Source organism: Ascaphus truei, chromosome 12, assembly GCF_040206685.1.
Source record: "Ascaphus truei isolate aAscTru1 chromosome 12, aAscTru1.hap1, whole genome shotgun sequence".
NCBI lineage: Eukaryota > Metazoa > Chordata > Amphibia > Anura > Ascaphidae > Ascaphus > Ascaphus truei.
The window spans coordinates 48,755,357-48,771,890 of NC_134494.1; the positions used below are offsets into that span (position 1 = coordinate 48,755,357).

The following is a 16,534-nucleotide window of genomic DNA, read 5'->3' on the forward strand; positions in this document are numbered from 1 at the left end:
GGCACAGGAACACATACAATATATTAAACTACAGTATATCATAGTGAGTATCTACATAGAAATTAGCAACTGTTACTAAATAATTGTGTAACATCAATTTAAACTAAAGAGAAGAACTACATGTTGCAAAATGTTGCAGCACCAATCGTTGACCCACACAATAGAGCCTAAGGCTGTGTCGCCATCGCACGCACTATAAGCGCGGCCTTACAAATGCAAAGCAGCAAACCAACGTGAGGAATAAACGGTTTTACAGGGGGATACACAGAAGTGTACTTACCACATACAAACAAAGGAGCGCAAAGAGCCCCAATAAGTGGGAACTAGCAGGCAATAATAGTACACTGGTATAACGATACCGTCCTCCGTTCTGCTCCAAATGAGTAGCGGGACCTCCTCAGTATCAGAGCGCGTCTTCCAGTGTTTTCTTGCAATTAAGGAGCGGGTGTCCCGTCACTAGCACCCAAGGCTTGAATTCATTGGACTATCTGTAAGTGCGATTGTGATTGCCTGCGTACACAATAGAATGACAGTGTTACAGTATGGTTGCCTTTTTTTTTGTCAGAGCTCAATGGCTTTCTTGTACTGAGGAGGTCCCGCTACTCATTTGGAGGAGGACGTTATACCAGTGTACTTTTATTACCTTCTAGTGTTCACTTATTGGGGCTCTGCGCTGCTCTGTTGGCTTGTGTTACTTTATTATAGTGGCTTGGGGGCAGCAATCCTCTAATTAGACTTTTATCAGAGATCTTTATCACTATTGTATTATGTGTGTTCTTATTTACAGTTTTTGTGGGGCTTAAACTTTAATGCTCTAGCTAGCCTGCCCCTACCGTCACCGCAATAGATGAAGTTCAGATTTAAAATTGTGCGGTAGATATAATCTGGTATGACTATCCACAAACTTTTATTACCAATATAACTTTTATTACCAATATAATGTAGTCCAGTTATAGGACCCAAAAGGCTAGAGAAGTGTGTGTATATACATGATGTCACTAATGTGCAACACCAAAACATCAAATTCCCTGACTGTGACAGGATATCCACTCTAAAACTATGAATTCAATTTGTGGAAGAGTAATCCTACATCCGATATAGAACCAGACTCATTATTGCCTTATTGATAATTAAATCCCCAGCTCTGGTGGCATCTCCCCACATCTTCGTTGTCTGGATGCCTCTTTTGATTCTTCTCCATCAGGCCATTAATCTGCCCACTTCTCCACATGCCATATTAACATTTACTGGCATTATTAGTTCATCAACTTCCATTTTCATCGGTAATGGTTGCACATACCTGGGGTCTTTAGCCACCTATGTTTTGGGTGGTTTCTTTTGATTGCTTCTTAAGAAATGCATATCACAAATATTTCAGATGTTCATTATTTAGTAGAAGAATGGATTATAAGTGCTTCTGCCTTCACACACCACTGCGGTAAGTTTAATTCTGGACAATGGTAATGTACGTTGTGTGGTTTCCATCCCTGTATTTTACTCTTGTTTCCTGCTTATGCAATTGCTAAAAGCAAAAACACTTCCCGATCCCCGTGGTTTTGGTTTGTTCATCTCTCACTAGCACTTGGTTCCACCTTTTTCCCTCAAGGTCAATCCCGGACGTTAGGTCTTTTTAGATATTGTAGTCTTCTGCCTTGTTTTTCCCCACGGTTCTCCCTGTGATAGCATTGTTTATTATCTTATTCCTTATTTTATGCATTCTCAAATGTTTTCGCTACATTTCTGTTTGTATTCAAATAATAAAAACCATCATAAATCCAAAGAAGACTTTGTATGAAAGAAGGAGATGGGTTAATTGCACGTCTAAGCTTATTAAGTCTTAGTAAACTTAGGACAGAACAGTAAAAACAGCTGGAGAGAGGCTGATCACAGACAAGCTGCAGAGTAAGCAGGCACATGGCACCTCAGCACAGCTGCCTAAGCCAAGGTACAGGTTGTTACGCCGGTGCTGCCCGCAGACCAGACCCATCCCCTGTGCTGAGGTGGGACGTAGGGATACACGCACTCCGGGAGCGCATCCGGAGTGTGGTGTTAGTGTTGCCAGGCCAGGTATAGTAAAGAAGACAATACTTGCCGGTACCGGTAATAGAGGAAGAGTATCTATTGCCGTTGCCAAGGTCAGGGATTGGAGAGTTGCGGAAGGTCGAAGGTATAAACCGTGTGTCACGGATGTCAGAAGTCACGAAGTCCAAGTAGAGCCAAAGTCGAAAGCCAAAGGGGGTAGTCGTCCAAGCCGTGTCGATACCTGAGGAGTCACTGAGAGAGTAGTCAAATGCTTCCATACAGAACTATGTCGAGCGACGAGTGATGGGAAGCACACGCATAATAAAGCTGGACAGGCCAATGAGAAGAGGGGGCAGGCCTGATAGGGGGGAGGTGTTACAGCCCAGCTGAGTGTAGTCATTGATTTGCATGGAACCGTGTGGTGCTTGGGGGCGGCACCTCACTGCGGGGGCAGTGCCGGAGAAACACACAGAGGCTGCGGTTCAACAGGAACCTCTTCGGTAGGTGCAATCCTGTGATGGCGAGGAGCCTAAGTGCTAGTGGCAGACAACGGAGGTATGTGGGAAATACGGAAGGTGGGCAATGGTCGTGCTGACGGCGCTGAGACACCAGATTCCTTACACAAGTCCCTTAAATCCACCCCTGAGCTACAGATGCAGCGGCCGTTATGCGAACATTTCACGGCGCCGTTTTCATGTGCTCTGCTGTATTCCACATGGCATCCACGCCGCCATCACACCGCCAATCACACCGCCAATCACACCGCCAATCACGCCGCCAATCACACCAGGCACTCGTGGTTGCTTTGTTTGAATTTCATGGATTCTGTTTCTTTGGGTGCAATTCTTTGCATATCCGTGGCAGAAATGAATGAATTGTAATATGTACAGCACTGTGCTACTGTGTCTATTTCAGGGGTTTAAATACATGGACACTACAATGCCATTTTCTGCACTCGTGTCTTAAGTCGGCAAGGTTGGAAGAAATCACGCACCATGACATGGATATTCCGAGTGTTCAAATAACGGCCGCAGCATCGGTACATCCCCACAGCTAGGGCTACAAAGGGCCATGCTATGAACATCCAGTCAGGACAGGGGTCAGAGCCACGGACACCTGTGAGTACAGCTATCACTACACTGACTGCTAGAGGAAACATGCTGGCACAATCTGAGGCAGTCGACCACCATTAACACAGGTAACAGACCGCACACCACACACATTGACAAAGGCCTACAGACACCCGCAGCATGGCAGGACTCGGAGTCTCGCCAGACACCACGCAACTGATTGACAACACAAACGCTGCATCCTCTACACAACTGGAATAGACGCAACAGAGCGTAAGACTTAAACGTCGCACTTACAGAGAAGACCCACAAAAATATGAGTCTGCCATTGGCGCACCCCGTGACAAGTTAGAGAAGGCCTGAGAAATCGCGTGCAGGGATGCCCAAAAATATTTTTGCACTATGGCCCCCATTCACTGTTCTGCCATGCCTGCTGTCCTCGTGCCTCCAAACAAAGCTAATTCAAGAGATAATGCGCAAGATTCCAGTCACTCATGATGATGATCACATTCAGTTGACTGATACTTAGAAAAAGACTGTATAATATCTTCAAAGAACGCCACATGTACAGTATTTCTAAAGTCCAGTAAGTATTAGCAGCCAGGTGTAATTTGCTGTACTAATAATGCAGTTTTGAAAACCCTTGATTGAATATGCAACATAATTGTTCTCTCTTGTATTTTGTTATTCTCCTTAGCTTGCGCAGTATTTAAAACATGTTCATTTTAAGACCCCTTCTGGAGATGAGATCTTCTTTGATGAAATGGGGAGCTTAGCAAGTAAATTGGATTTGTTAAACTATGTGATCTATCCTAATGAAACATCAAGCAGCATCCAGGTTGGACAATATCTCTCCTCTACCTCTCATGGACAACAGTTACTTGTCAATGATAGCGTCATCATGTGGGGATCAAACATAACGGGGGTAAGTAACAATGCTAAATTCGTTCATTAAAGTTCTTGTCATTATTCATTGATAAGTGGAATTCAAACCACTTTTTTCAAAAACTATTTTCAATTTATTTTTGTTTTTAAATGTGTAAAAAATAATGCAAAATATACATATACCGATCCCAGCTCACACGCAAAATATTACAAAGGCTTTCTGAAATGATCCTATTTTGTGATACTGTTAGAAATTAGCATTATGCACAGTAAGCAGGGCCATGGACCATAGGGAATAGGGCAAAATATATAAACAATGCTGCACACCAAACAATATATATATAAAGAAATCATGCAGTTACCGGTGCTCCTTGTTCAGGGAATACCTGCAAAAATGTAGTATAAGGATAAAGGGAAAGGAACTCAAGGCTTGCCAGTCACTCCTGAGAAAGGTCACTGTGACGGCCGAAACGTTGATTCCTTAAATTAGGTTAAAAATCCGAAGTGCCCTGCGTTCCTTTCTCTTTATCCCTTTAGGGAATAGGGATCATTACTGACGTAATGGACACTGCACGGCAATGAAAGAGTTACGTTAGTTGAAATGTGAGAGTCCCTGATATTGGATGATGGTGGGGGGGTGTGGGACTAAGTAAAGGAGGGATAAGGTTGGCAATAGGATGCAGGGGCTATGTGACAATGGGGAACGGTTTGAGATAAAGGGTGTATTCTCTGTGACAAGGGGGGAGGGGATGAATGTGGAGTGTGTTGCAAGTAATGGTGAGTATGAAGTGTGAGTGTGTAAGAAGGGGGTGAGTGTGGTGGATGTGAGTGAGAAGGGTGAGTGTGGAGGGTGAGTGTGGAGGGTGAGTGTGGTGCATGTGAGTGAGAAGGGTTGCGTGCGGTCTGATGAACAGGTGAGCCCGAGCAGCATTACCTTCAATATCCTACGGTATATATGTTTTTTTGTAATAAATCAGTGTCATAGTATTAGATAATACTTACTGCATTTTTTAAATCCACTCTTTATACCATTTTTAATGAGAAGCTAACAGGATTTGTCTATATTACAAAAGACTGTTTCTTCAAAGTTGCTATTTGCTTCAAACAGTTACTGACATGACCTGTTAATACCATCTTTTAGTACGTCTGGAATGAGACCTATAACTAGACTGGTCGACAATATTGATCTTAATAGTATTGAGAGATAGACAAGGGAAGATAAGCGTCTCTCATGGTATAGTTACAGTCTGCTTGCAGCCTTTCAACCATATAAATTTATAAATTATGAGATGAGACCGCTAAAACCTGTCCTGTTATTTATGTAATGTTTGAGGTAAAACTAGTGACATTGGGAGATACCATCTTGGAAACTAGTTCATTACATGACGTAATTATAAACGGCTCTGGCAATCTAGAAACCCCATGGCATTTGTTCAGACGGTGAAAACCTGTCCTGTTTATTATTTTTGAGGAAAAGATAGTTACAAAGTATAGCTACAAAACAATCTTGGGGTCCTTAGTATTCGACTCATCAAATGAGACAACTAAAACCTGTCCTGTATTTTCCATAGAATTGGAAGGAGGGGAGGAGAACGGATACTATGAGCCACTAATATTCCTTCCAAAATTCGAAGGACCCCTGGGTAACAACTCTGCCCCTCGTCACATTGTTCAGCGCTCTCAGGGAGTATCTCTCGCGAATCTTGAAGCTTTGCCTCCTTAGATGGGTGCAAATGAATGTCCCACCTTTCAATATATATAGAATAGTCCCCGGCCCGGTTCTGTCCTCAATTTAATCAGAGACAAATAGAAAACCTCGTTTGCAGCATCATTTCAGCCCGTTACATCAGTCAGGCGTATGGAATGTAGTTAGAGGGGAGAATCGTTAGCTTGCGTGTTCTTAGCTTGGGTCCGGCGGCGAGCGCGGCCGCGTGCGGCACCCGTTCCTTTCCTGCAATCTGCTGGTCCCCGCTGCCTCCTCCCTCCGCGGCTCACTACGTGCTGTGACGCGTCAGCCGGCCAGCGCTACCAGAAGGTGGTGTTCTGAAGCGATGAAGCGTCACGTGGTGCGCGAGTGAGCCAATGAGGAGGTAAGGAGGGGAGCAGGGAAGGAGCTACGGGAGGGAGGCGGGGGGAAGTAAGTGTGTCTGTGTGTGTGTGTGTGTGTGTGTGTGTGTGTGTGTGTGTGTGTGTATGTATGTGTGTATGTGTGTGTGTGTGTGTGTGTGTCTGTGTGTGTGTGTGTGTGTGTCTGTGTGTGTGTGTGTGTGTGTGTGTGTGTGTGTGTGTGTGTGTGTGTGTGTGTGTGTGTGTGTGTGTGTGTGTGTGTGTGTGTGTGTGTGTGTGTGTGTGTGTATGTGTGTATGTATGTGTGCTGTGTGTATGTATGTGTGTGTGTATGTATGTGTGTATGTGTGTATGTATGTGTGCTGTGTGTGTGTATCTGTGTGTGTGTATGTATGTGTGTGTGTGTGTGTGTGTGTGTATGTGTGTGTATGTGTGTGTGTATGTGTGTATGTGTGTATGTGTGTATGTATGTGTGCTGTGTGTGTGTGTGTGTGTGTGTGTATGTGTGTATGTGTGTATGTATGTGTGCTGTGTGTGTGTATGTGTGTATGTGTGTATGTGTGTATGTATGTGTGTGTGTATGTGTGTATGTGTGTATGTGTGTATGTATGTGTGCTGTGTGTATGTGTGTGTGTATGTGTGTGTATGTGTGCTGTGTGTGTGTGTGTGTGTGTGTGTGTGTGTGTGTGTGTGTGTGTGTATGTGTGTGTGTATGTGTGTATGTATGTGTGGTGTGTGTGTGTGTGTGTGTGTATGTGTGTGTGTATGTGTGTATGTGTGTATGTGTGTATGTATGTGTGCTGTGTGTGTGTGTGTGTGTGTGTGTGTATGTGTGTATGTGTGTATGTATGTGTGCTGTGTGTGTGTATGTGTGTATGTGTGTATGTGTGTATGTATGTGTGTGTGTATGTGTGTATGTGTGTATGTGTGTATGTATGTGTGCTGTGTGTATGTGTGTGTGTATGTGTGTGTATGTGTGCTGTGTGTGTGTGTGTGTGTGTGTGTATGTGTGTGTGTATGTGTGTATGTATGTGTGGTGTGTGTGTGTGTGTGTGTATGTGTGTGTGTGTGTGTGTGTATGTGTGTATGTATGTATGTATGTGTGTTGTGTGGGGGGGGGGACACACGGACGGACCGGGGAGGGGAGGAACAGACGAACTAACGGACCCTCCGCTCAAACCCCCTCCCTACAGACCACAGGAAGCTTTCACTTGCCTCTCAGCGTGCCGCCTGCATGCAGTGCTGACTGAGGCAGCGGGCGTGCTGACTGAGGCAGCGGGCGTGCTGACTGAGGCAGCGGGCGTGCTGACTGAGGCAGCGGGCCGTGCTGACTGAGGCAGCGGGCCGTGCTGACTGAGGCAGCGGGCCGTGCTGACTGAGGCAGCGGGCCGTGCTGACTGAGGCAGCGGGCGTGCTGACTGAGGCAGCGGGCCGTGCTGACTGAGGCAGCGGGCGTGCTGACTGAGGCAGCGGGCCGTGCTGACTGAGGCAGCGGGCGTGCTGACTGAGGCAGCGGGCGTGCTGACTGAGGCAGCGGGCGTGCTGACTGAGGCAGCGGGCGTGCTGACTGAGGCAGCGGGGCCTCGGCCTTAGCTTGGATGTTAAATGATGCTGAATTCTATATATCCTAATATACTCTTTACACATTTTCTTAACATAGCAATCACCTGTTTTTCCCAGTCAGCCCAAAATGTCCTGAGTCAATCATCAATGTTTAAACCAATATTCCTTCATTTACTTTGATATAGAAGAACCTCTTTGTTCTGTCACAAAGTAACTATAGAGAATTATGTTCCTAAGCTTTGAAGACCTCTCTCTATTGTATTGTCTTTTACTAACTATTTAATTAACCTTTGATTCCAAACTGTTGCAACATAGCAGACATTAAACATACAAGGTTAAAAACATGTTTACACCTGGCTGTCTTCAGCTTATCTTTGCAGAGTCAGCTAAACATTTTCCTATATCATTTCTAACTTAATGCTAAATTACTTATTTTAACTAGTTACCTGCTGAATATATATGTATATAGATGTAGCCATGCATAATAATGGACTGCAGACATCTTCTCTGTTGGCAGTAAACCCTGGTAAGTACAGGAATGCCAGCAGTAGTTATGGAGGTTTTCCCTCACACCCTGGTGAGGTGCCCTATGTATGGATGGGAGTGGCTGCATGCTCTGAGTCCCTGGTTAGTGACATCAGAGATGTGCCTGCCCCCTGAGGTATATAAGGCACAACACTGTCAAGTTAGTGTTGTTGCTGATGTGTTTTGGCTCCTGTGAAAGGGATTGCAGGATAGCTTTGTGCCCACTAGTGCTGTAACTAGTGGCACGGGTTTCCAGATCAAGCCTGTCAAGGCCACACTGTGTCCAGGGACCTGGCACAGGGGTAATCTCCCTACGGGGAGAGGGGATCCCACTTCAAATTGGAAGGGCATACCTGGCAAAGGGACAGCACGGCGAGATGTGCGGCAAAAGCTGACAGCTGCAAAGGGCAGTCTATCACATCAATAACGTCAATAAAGATGCCCTATTCAAAGATACTCCCACTGTGTGAGTGTGAAGTTACTCAACAGTGGATGAGACCACCAAGAAGGAGTTCCTCACCAGGACCATCTCCCTGTGGAAGCACAGATCCTGATGAGGTGGAGGCGCTGCACTTGAAGTAAGTTGGACTCGGCACCACTACCTCAGCTACCTGTTCCTGATGACATCCCCTAATACCATCATGCGGGAGAGTCAGGAGTCCTGTTATCTGCAGGTGCACCACCATGCACGATCACGTAATGGGGACCGGTTAGACCACACGGGCCAATGTGAGATTGGGTGGGAGACAGGAGGGAATACCCGTTACATTTGGAGGCGCTGCTGAGAGACCTGTCAACAGGACAGGCTTTTGCTAGGCACACTAGGAAACAGGTAGAGTGTCTGCTGCCACTTTGTGCTGCGTGGGACGGAGCCAGGGGTAGTCGGGGAGCTGCTGGAGCTGCAGACCGCACAGACGACCTGGGATCCTGCAAGGGGTTAGTGAGTCTGGAGAGGGGGGCTATTGCTGTTCTAGTCGCCTTGAGGTAGCGCTGGTGGGGAATGCCTGAAGGGATAAACTGGTAACTTAGGGCAGGAATTCTGGAAGGGTCCGCGCTAGGCTAGCCAACAGTAGTTAGACGCCCAAGTACTGCATGGAAGAGCCAGAGTACTCTAGTCTCCATTCTAGACCACTTACCAAGAGGAGCACAGACTGGGAGGAAGGAGATACAGTAGACACAGAGACAGTGAGCCTAGCCTGAGGTAGTGCAACACGAGTCAGATCTACATTAGGTACACAAGGTGGTGCACAAGGCATTTTTATTGTATCGATGTGGTAGCTGCCCCGCAGAGCGGAGCTCCATGTACAAGAATCCAATAATCAGTGGCCGAGAGAGAACCGCAAGAATGGAGGATCTGCAAGGTGCAGAAGGTCCAGGAAGCCGGACGGAGGCCGAGGAAGAGATCGCACCTGTTCTGTGCGAGTATGAAGAACAAGCTACAGAAGAGACTTTTGTGAGCCTGTTATGGAATGGCGTGAAAGCTGTGGCTGCGCCGTGTTTGTCCTGCTTAGGCCGTTGGGATAGTAACCCCGAGGACAATAGTGTTGTCAGATGGGAGGAACGAAATGGACTTGCTTATCATTCGATACACAAACAACCAAACGCTACCTCAAATGTGACTCAAAGAGACAGTACGAACCAAGATGGCGGTTCCCGCGTTCCTGGGACACCGCGTGGGCCAGTTGCAGAAAGTCTTGCAACTTTGCAGATTGCCGATTGTTGGCCAGGAGTGGCGCCAACAAGAAAACCCCACCCTGTTGGGGAGTATGGCGCGAAAGCTGGAGCCGCGCCCTCATGGACTATGACTCACTCCGCCCCTGTGCTGGGTCAACCTACAAGTCTACGAGACCTCCCCCTTGTTTCAACCAGGGGGAGTGGTTTGCAGTTTCACCGGATGCGGATGGAGAAGGCAGGAGGAAGGGTTGCCAAACCAGCCCCTGCACTCCAGTTGCGAAGAGCCATTGACCAGTACAGGCCATTGAGGAGAGTACTCCCGCTAGTGAATATGGCTGGTGTACCCGATCAAAAGGAACAGAGTCCGTTGATCACCACGCATCCCTACTCGGCTCCAGGAGGCTTCCTGATCCTCCGGGTAGAGGGTGTAGAGACTATGGCGTGTCTCTGCCTGCAGTGCAGACTGCCGGGCGGAGCCATGGGCAGTGCGGCCTGATGCCCTCATTGTGGACTGCAATATCTGTGGCCCATGCCGACTTTTGTGCCGGTGCAAGCTGTGGAAGCCAAGGAAGATGTCCCTATGTTGGCAGCGGAGCTTCCGGGTGCATTATGGCGAAAAACCACGGGTCCTGAAGAACCGTGACCAGGGCGGGTTTTCAAGAAAGAAAAACATAGTCATCGACGGGGTGACAAAAGAGGGGCTCACCGGCGATCACCTAACGGGATGCCCCGACCGAATGCAAAGCTAGAGTCCTCGGACGAGGAGTGCGCAAGGCTGTCGGATGCGCTGTATCTGATGCCAGAGTACCATACCAGTGGTACGCCTTGGCGAGATGCCATCCCTCGTGGTATGGAGACACGGAGTCGAGTGTCGCCAGTACCGCGACAACCCGAGCAGTAGAGTTCCACGGGCGTGGTGACTAGCTGTTCGGATGGAGGTCGATCCACCCAGACCCTACGGCATAGTAAGGCAAAGCCGTGTCTATCGCAGGCTCCAGGGGTGGTGAGCAAGGAAGAGCGGAGCCAGGCCCAGGCGGGAACGCGCAGGAGCAGGGCGTTGCCGGATGTCCTTGTGGAGGAAGAGGTCTCGATTGGGGACCCAACCCAAGATGGGGACGAGGCACGTGCGTGCCCGGAGAATGTTCCTGATGACCAGAGCGGGGTCGAGTGGGAGATGATCGCGCCTCTACGGTCGAGCAGCGGAAGCCGGTCGCCTACGTCGAGGAGGAATGGGCGATCGATCCGGAGAGTAAAGAGCCCCAGCACTGGAGAAGAGGAGAGACTTTGTGGCGGAGCTGAGCCAGGTATTGCCGAGGAGCAGGTCGTAGCCCTGCCGATGCCTACTGTCCGGCCCTATCCCCAAACCCCGTCCACTCCCAAAGTTAGCCCCAAGGCCTTAGATAAAGTCCCTGCCCCAGTTGTTTTCACGTTTGGGTCATCTTCTAGTCTAGGGATGTCAGTGGATTCCCGGGTCACTTCCAAGGAATGGACTGGGAGCCTGGACTGGGGAACATCCGATGATGGATCGGTGGGAGGAGGGAGGATTTCCCGACAAGTGTTGGTGTCTAGTGACTGTCCTAGCGCTATGAGTGTCACAATTGGGAACAAGTTGCGGCACCGGGGAATTGCGGCACCATCTGAGGGTACCTCGGGGGTATCTTCTGGGGGCCCGAAGAAGGGGAATCCCTAGAGTCAGGTCAGGAAGAGCTCAGGGAAACTAGATGGTGGGCGCCGTTGTATGAGGGATATGTAGCATGGCTTGATCGAACCCGATTCATTCTGGAAAGAGATGGGGTGGTAGATCACTGGTGGGCTACGGGTGAATTTGATGATGAGGCTTAACTTAAACAGTTGCAAATGAGGTGGGGTAAGATTAGGCGAGGCTTAATCACGCCAAAGGATCCCGAGGGATTAGAGGATCCAGTGGATCCAGACGAGCCCCTGTCATGGGTGTTGCCGGAGAGGGATATGCTAAATTGACCCGGGCCTGCCGTGCTGAGCGAGCTATCGCGGCCAAATATAAAAGGTCTCATGGGCTTGAGTACCCTTATGTCCCAGAACCCCTTATGAGAGAGATCGAAGATAACAGAGAAAGGTGGCTCCGGACTGACATTGAGTATTATATTGTCAACAAGGGGGGTGCCATTACGGGCGTTCAGGCTGAGCAGAGAGTTTCTCAGTTGATGAGGGTATGGACTATCGAGCGTAGCATTTACATGCACAAGGTAGTGTACCGCAATGAGCGAGGTCTGCCCCGGGAGTACAGTGTCACGGTGACCGATGCAGCGGGAAGGGAGGTGAAAAAGCCAGACCCTAGACACTACTATTAGGTTGCCTGAATAGAGAGAATCTGTGTTTAGTCTAGCGCTCCCTGCTGGTCAGTGTTTCCTGGCGCAAGGTACACCAAAATTAGGTCCCAGCCGGGACGGTGGGGATTCACCAGGGGGAGTATGTAGCCATGCATAATAATGGACTGCAGACATCTTCTCTGTTGGCAGTAAACCCTGGTAAGTACAGGAATGCCAGCAGTAGTTATGGAGGTTTTCCCTCACACCCTGGTGAGGTGCCCTATGTATGGATGGGAGTGGCTGCATGCTCTGAGTCCCTGGTTAGTGACATCATAGATGTGCCTGCCCCTGAGGTATATAAGGCACAACACTGTCAAGTTAGTGTTGTTGTTGCTGATGTGTTTTGGCTCCTGTGAAAGGGATTGCAGGATAGCTTTGTGCCCACTAGTGCTGTAACTAGTGGCACGGGTTTCCAGATCAAGCCTGTCAAGGCCACACTGTGTCCAGGGACCTGGCACAGGGGTGATCTCCCTACGGGGAGAGGGGATCCCACTTCAAATTGGAAGGGCGTACCTGGCAAAGGGACAGCACGGCGAGATGTGCGGCTAAAGCTGACAGCTGCAAGGGGCAGTCTATCACATCAATAACGTCAATAAAGATGCCCTAATCAAAGATACCCCCACTGTGTGAGTGTGAAGTTACTCAACAGTGGATGAGACCACCAAGAAGGAGTTCCTCACCAGGGCCATCTCCCTGCGGAAGCACAGATCCTGATGAGGTGGAGGCGCTGCACTTGAAGTAAGTTGGACTCGGCACCACTACCTCAGCTACCTGTTCCTGATGACATCCCCTAATATCATCATGCGGGAGACTCAGGAGTCCTGTTATCTGCAGGTGCACCACCATACACGATCACGTAATGGGGACCGGTTAGACCACATGGGCCAATGTGAGATTGGGTGGGTCAGACAGGAGGGAATACCCGTTACATAGAGAATATAGCATAATTAATTTTTCGGCTTGAATTAATTTTATCTTAAAATCTATCCACACACCCACCAATTACATCCTAACTGTACAGAGGGTTAGGAGGAGGGGAAGAATTCTATTGTTCCCAACAGTGTGTGATCCGCGTATTTTTATTGAATTTCCGTGCTGTCTTAACGTCCCTGCTTGTCTGTCATTTCCTAATAAGGGTATTTTATTAAAAGTGACTTTTAACTAGGCAACTAATTCATCCCTTGATTGCAGTGCTATTTAAAAGGAGCGCTTTTCTAGCCTTTGCAAGCATTTGTTCTTATTGGCCAGTGCGCTACCTTCTAGCACCGAATCAACAATATATTAGACTGTAGTAAGAGCTCCTCCCCCCCCCCCCTGCCCCTTAAGCCATTTATCCCGGTTTTTCCCTATATATTAGTTCTGAGCATTCTTGAGTTTGCCGTCTCACTCCATATTACTTCTAGATTCCGCGCTCCGTGTGCAGTGACAGCTGTTCCCCGGGGTATCGGAAAGCTGTACGGGACGGACAGCCTGTCTGCTGCTACGACTGCATTCCCTGCCCAGAGGGAACTATCTCAAACATGACAGGTGGGTGAGCACACACCCCATAATCACTACCGGGGGCTAAATTGCTGAACGTAAATCTCATTTTATATTAAGCGTGTGTGCCTATGTACTAACCTGACATTTCTCAGTCTGCATCATCGTCGTACAAAATAACGTTTGCACAGAAATGGACTGAGCTAGGCGTACAGATGTGAATAGTATGTACTACAAATGTATGTTTCCGCGCACCAACAAAATAGGAGAAAGTGTTTAAAAATCATCCCCCAAGTTGAACCTGGCGTAAACTCTAAAAAAGTCTATTTATATTGTTGACTCATCATTAAGTTGCTATTTATCAACCCGAATTTAGATTTTACACGGTATGGTTGTTTCATTAAATAGCTAAAGGAAATGTATTACTTTCACAGTATGGCTGTTATAAATAATATTATACAAATAATTTATATTTACAAACACTAGTTATAAATGTAAAAAAATACACAGAATTTGGTTATAATTTAACTTGTATCAGGTATTTAATATGTTGTCAAAATTAATGTCAAACAACAAAATGTATGAAGCCTTCATAAATATCATGTGCATTTTAGGAACATTTGTACTACTTTTTAGCACACAAACATTTGATACCAAAAAAAAAAAAAAAATCAAACATGATCTTAATACATACTGTAGGCCCGAACACTTTCAGGATATAATATAAATTCACCAATACAGAAACTGCATGGTGTGTCGGGAATGTTTTTTTCTCCCCTTATCTATTACTGTGTGAAAGAGGGCCTTCAGGAGAAAAGTAATAGACATGCTACAAGTAGTATTATTATTATTACTATTATTATACAGTGCATAATTATTTACTCTCAGTCTCTTCCTCAACACTTAATGCCACATTGCCTATTGCATCTAGTACTCTGGGCTGCCAGCATGGGGGGGTGGGGGATTGTGGTAGCGCCAGAACACTGTCCTGGGCCCGGTCGGATAAATCCAGAAGTGACGACAAGCTGGAAGTTGGGCCCAACTTTTGCTATTGCTGCTGACAGGCGTGAAGAGCCCCCCTTTTCCATAACTCAACCCGTAAGTGAGCTGTCAGCAGCCCTGCTAGTACTCCTGTTTTGGGACTCCTGTGGCCTTACATGGTACAGAGCTAGAGTTCAGTAGAAGTAGTAGGTTGATTTGTCAGGTTTGATCTTTATTTTCATGGACACATAGATATGACATGTTTTCTGGCCTTGATGCATTCTACACTTTCTCTTTCAGACATGGCAAACTGTCTGCAGTGTCCTGAAGATGCGTGGCCCGATGAGAAGAAAGTCATGTGTGTCAAGAAAACATTGAATTTCCTGTCCTTTCAGGAACCCCTGGGATTGGCTTTAGCAACACTTTCTGTTACATTCTGTATTGGAACTTTTTCTGTGCTAGTGGTCTTCATTATACATAGGGACACACCCATAGTCAAGGCCAACAACAGAGATCTCAGCTACACCCTCCTCATCTCCCTCATGCTGTGCTTCCTCTGCCCCTTGTTATTCATTGGCCAACCAACAATGGTGACCTGCCTGCTGAGACGTGCGGCCTTCTGTGTCATCTTCACATTGGCGGTTTCCTCAGTCCTAGGAAAAACTATCATAGTTTTTGTTGCTTTCAGATCCACAAAACCCGGCAGCAAGTTAAAGAAGTGGGTGGGAAAGAGATTATCTAGCTCGGTTGTCCTAATATGCTCACTAGTGGAATTGGGGATCTGCCTGGTGTCTTTAGGCAACTCCCCTCCATTCCCAGATAGAGACATCAAGACGGAAACTGGGAAAATAATATTACTATGTAATGAAGGCTCCATCGTTGGGTTTTATATACGACTTGGCTATATTGGATTTCTGGCTCTTGCCAGCTTTATTGTAGCTTTCATGGTAAGGAAGTTGCCTGATCACTTTAATGAAGCTCGCAATATAACATTCAGCATGATGGTCTTCTGTACTGTTTGGGTAACCTTCATCCCAGCATATGAGACCACCAAAGGCAAAACTGTGGTGGCTGTGGAGATATTTGCCATTCTGGCTTCTAGTGCAGGGCTCCTGGGCTGTATTTTTATTTCTAAGTGCTACATTATAATGATAAAGTCTAACTTAAATAGTAGGGAAACATTATTAGGTAGAATACGAAATTAGCCAAAGTAAATGTATTTGTGTGTCTATGGCATTTACTTTTTTTTAACTAAAATATTAGATAAATTAGAAATAATACGCTCCAGTATGAACTTAGATCTCAGTGATTAAACGCCCAGTCAACAACTTTTCCGGTGCCCAGTTTCTTGCAACAATAGTGAGTGGCCCTTGTCTTGCTTTCTATTTTTTATTGTTACATGAAGATTATTATGGAACCTTAATATAGTGACCCACAGTTGGTCTTTAGGGAGCTTTAATTCTATTTTCTATCAGGTAATGCTCAAACACATATTTACAGTGAGTCCCGTCATTACCACCCACAAGCGAATGGAATGGTAGAATGCTTCCATCAGAATGTAGGGTCCATATGTAGAGGGATTCGACTTAATAAGGATTTGATTATGCTGCTGCTACAATACAGTGTTTCACATATGTAACCTTTTCAGAGTACCCCCCCTAAGTGAGATTGGGGGTACACTCCTCCTTGGTTACCTTCATGTGGTCTTGGTGCTGTGACCTGCTGGTAATAGGAGGGCATAGGGCTCCGCGGTGGTATGGGGAGAGCCAGGACAGGGAACAGGGGGAACAGATTACGTTGATCTTGGTGTCTCCTGATGGCGCAGTGTCTCCAGCCAGTGATGATCTCCTGATCTTCAGGGAATGGACCCCCACTGACACTCCTTCATAACCAGAGACCTGAATCCACACAGCAATGTCT

The 16,534-nt window shown here is 46.9% G+C and overlaps 1 protein-coding gene across 1 annotated transcript in view; it reads left to right on the forward strand.

Moving 5' to 3' along the window:
- LOC142463880 (vomeronasal type-2 receptor 26-like) overlaps positions 1-15,837 on the forward strand; it is a 38,404-nt gene extending 22,567 nt beyond the window's left edge. Inside the window, exons 3-5 of the mRNA XM_075566698.1 lie at positions 3,790-4,029; positions 13,558-13,681; positions 14,915-15,837. Coding sequence (XP_075422813.1) covers positions 3,790-4,029; positions 13,558-13,681; positions 14,915-15,819 — 1,269 coding nt within the window. The 3' untranslated portion in view covers positions 15,820-15,837. The remainder of the gene's footprint in view (positions 1-3,789; positions 4,030-13,557; positions 13,682-14,914) is intronic.
- Positions 15,838-16,534: the final 697 nt, after the last annotated feature.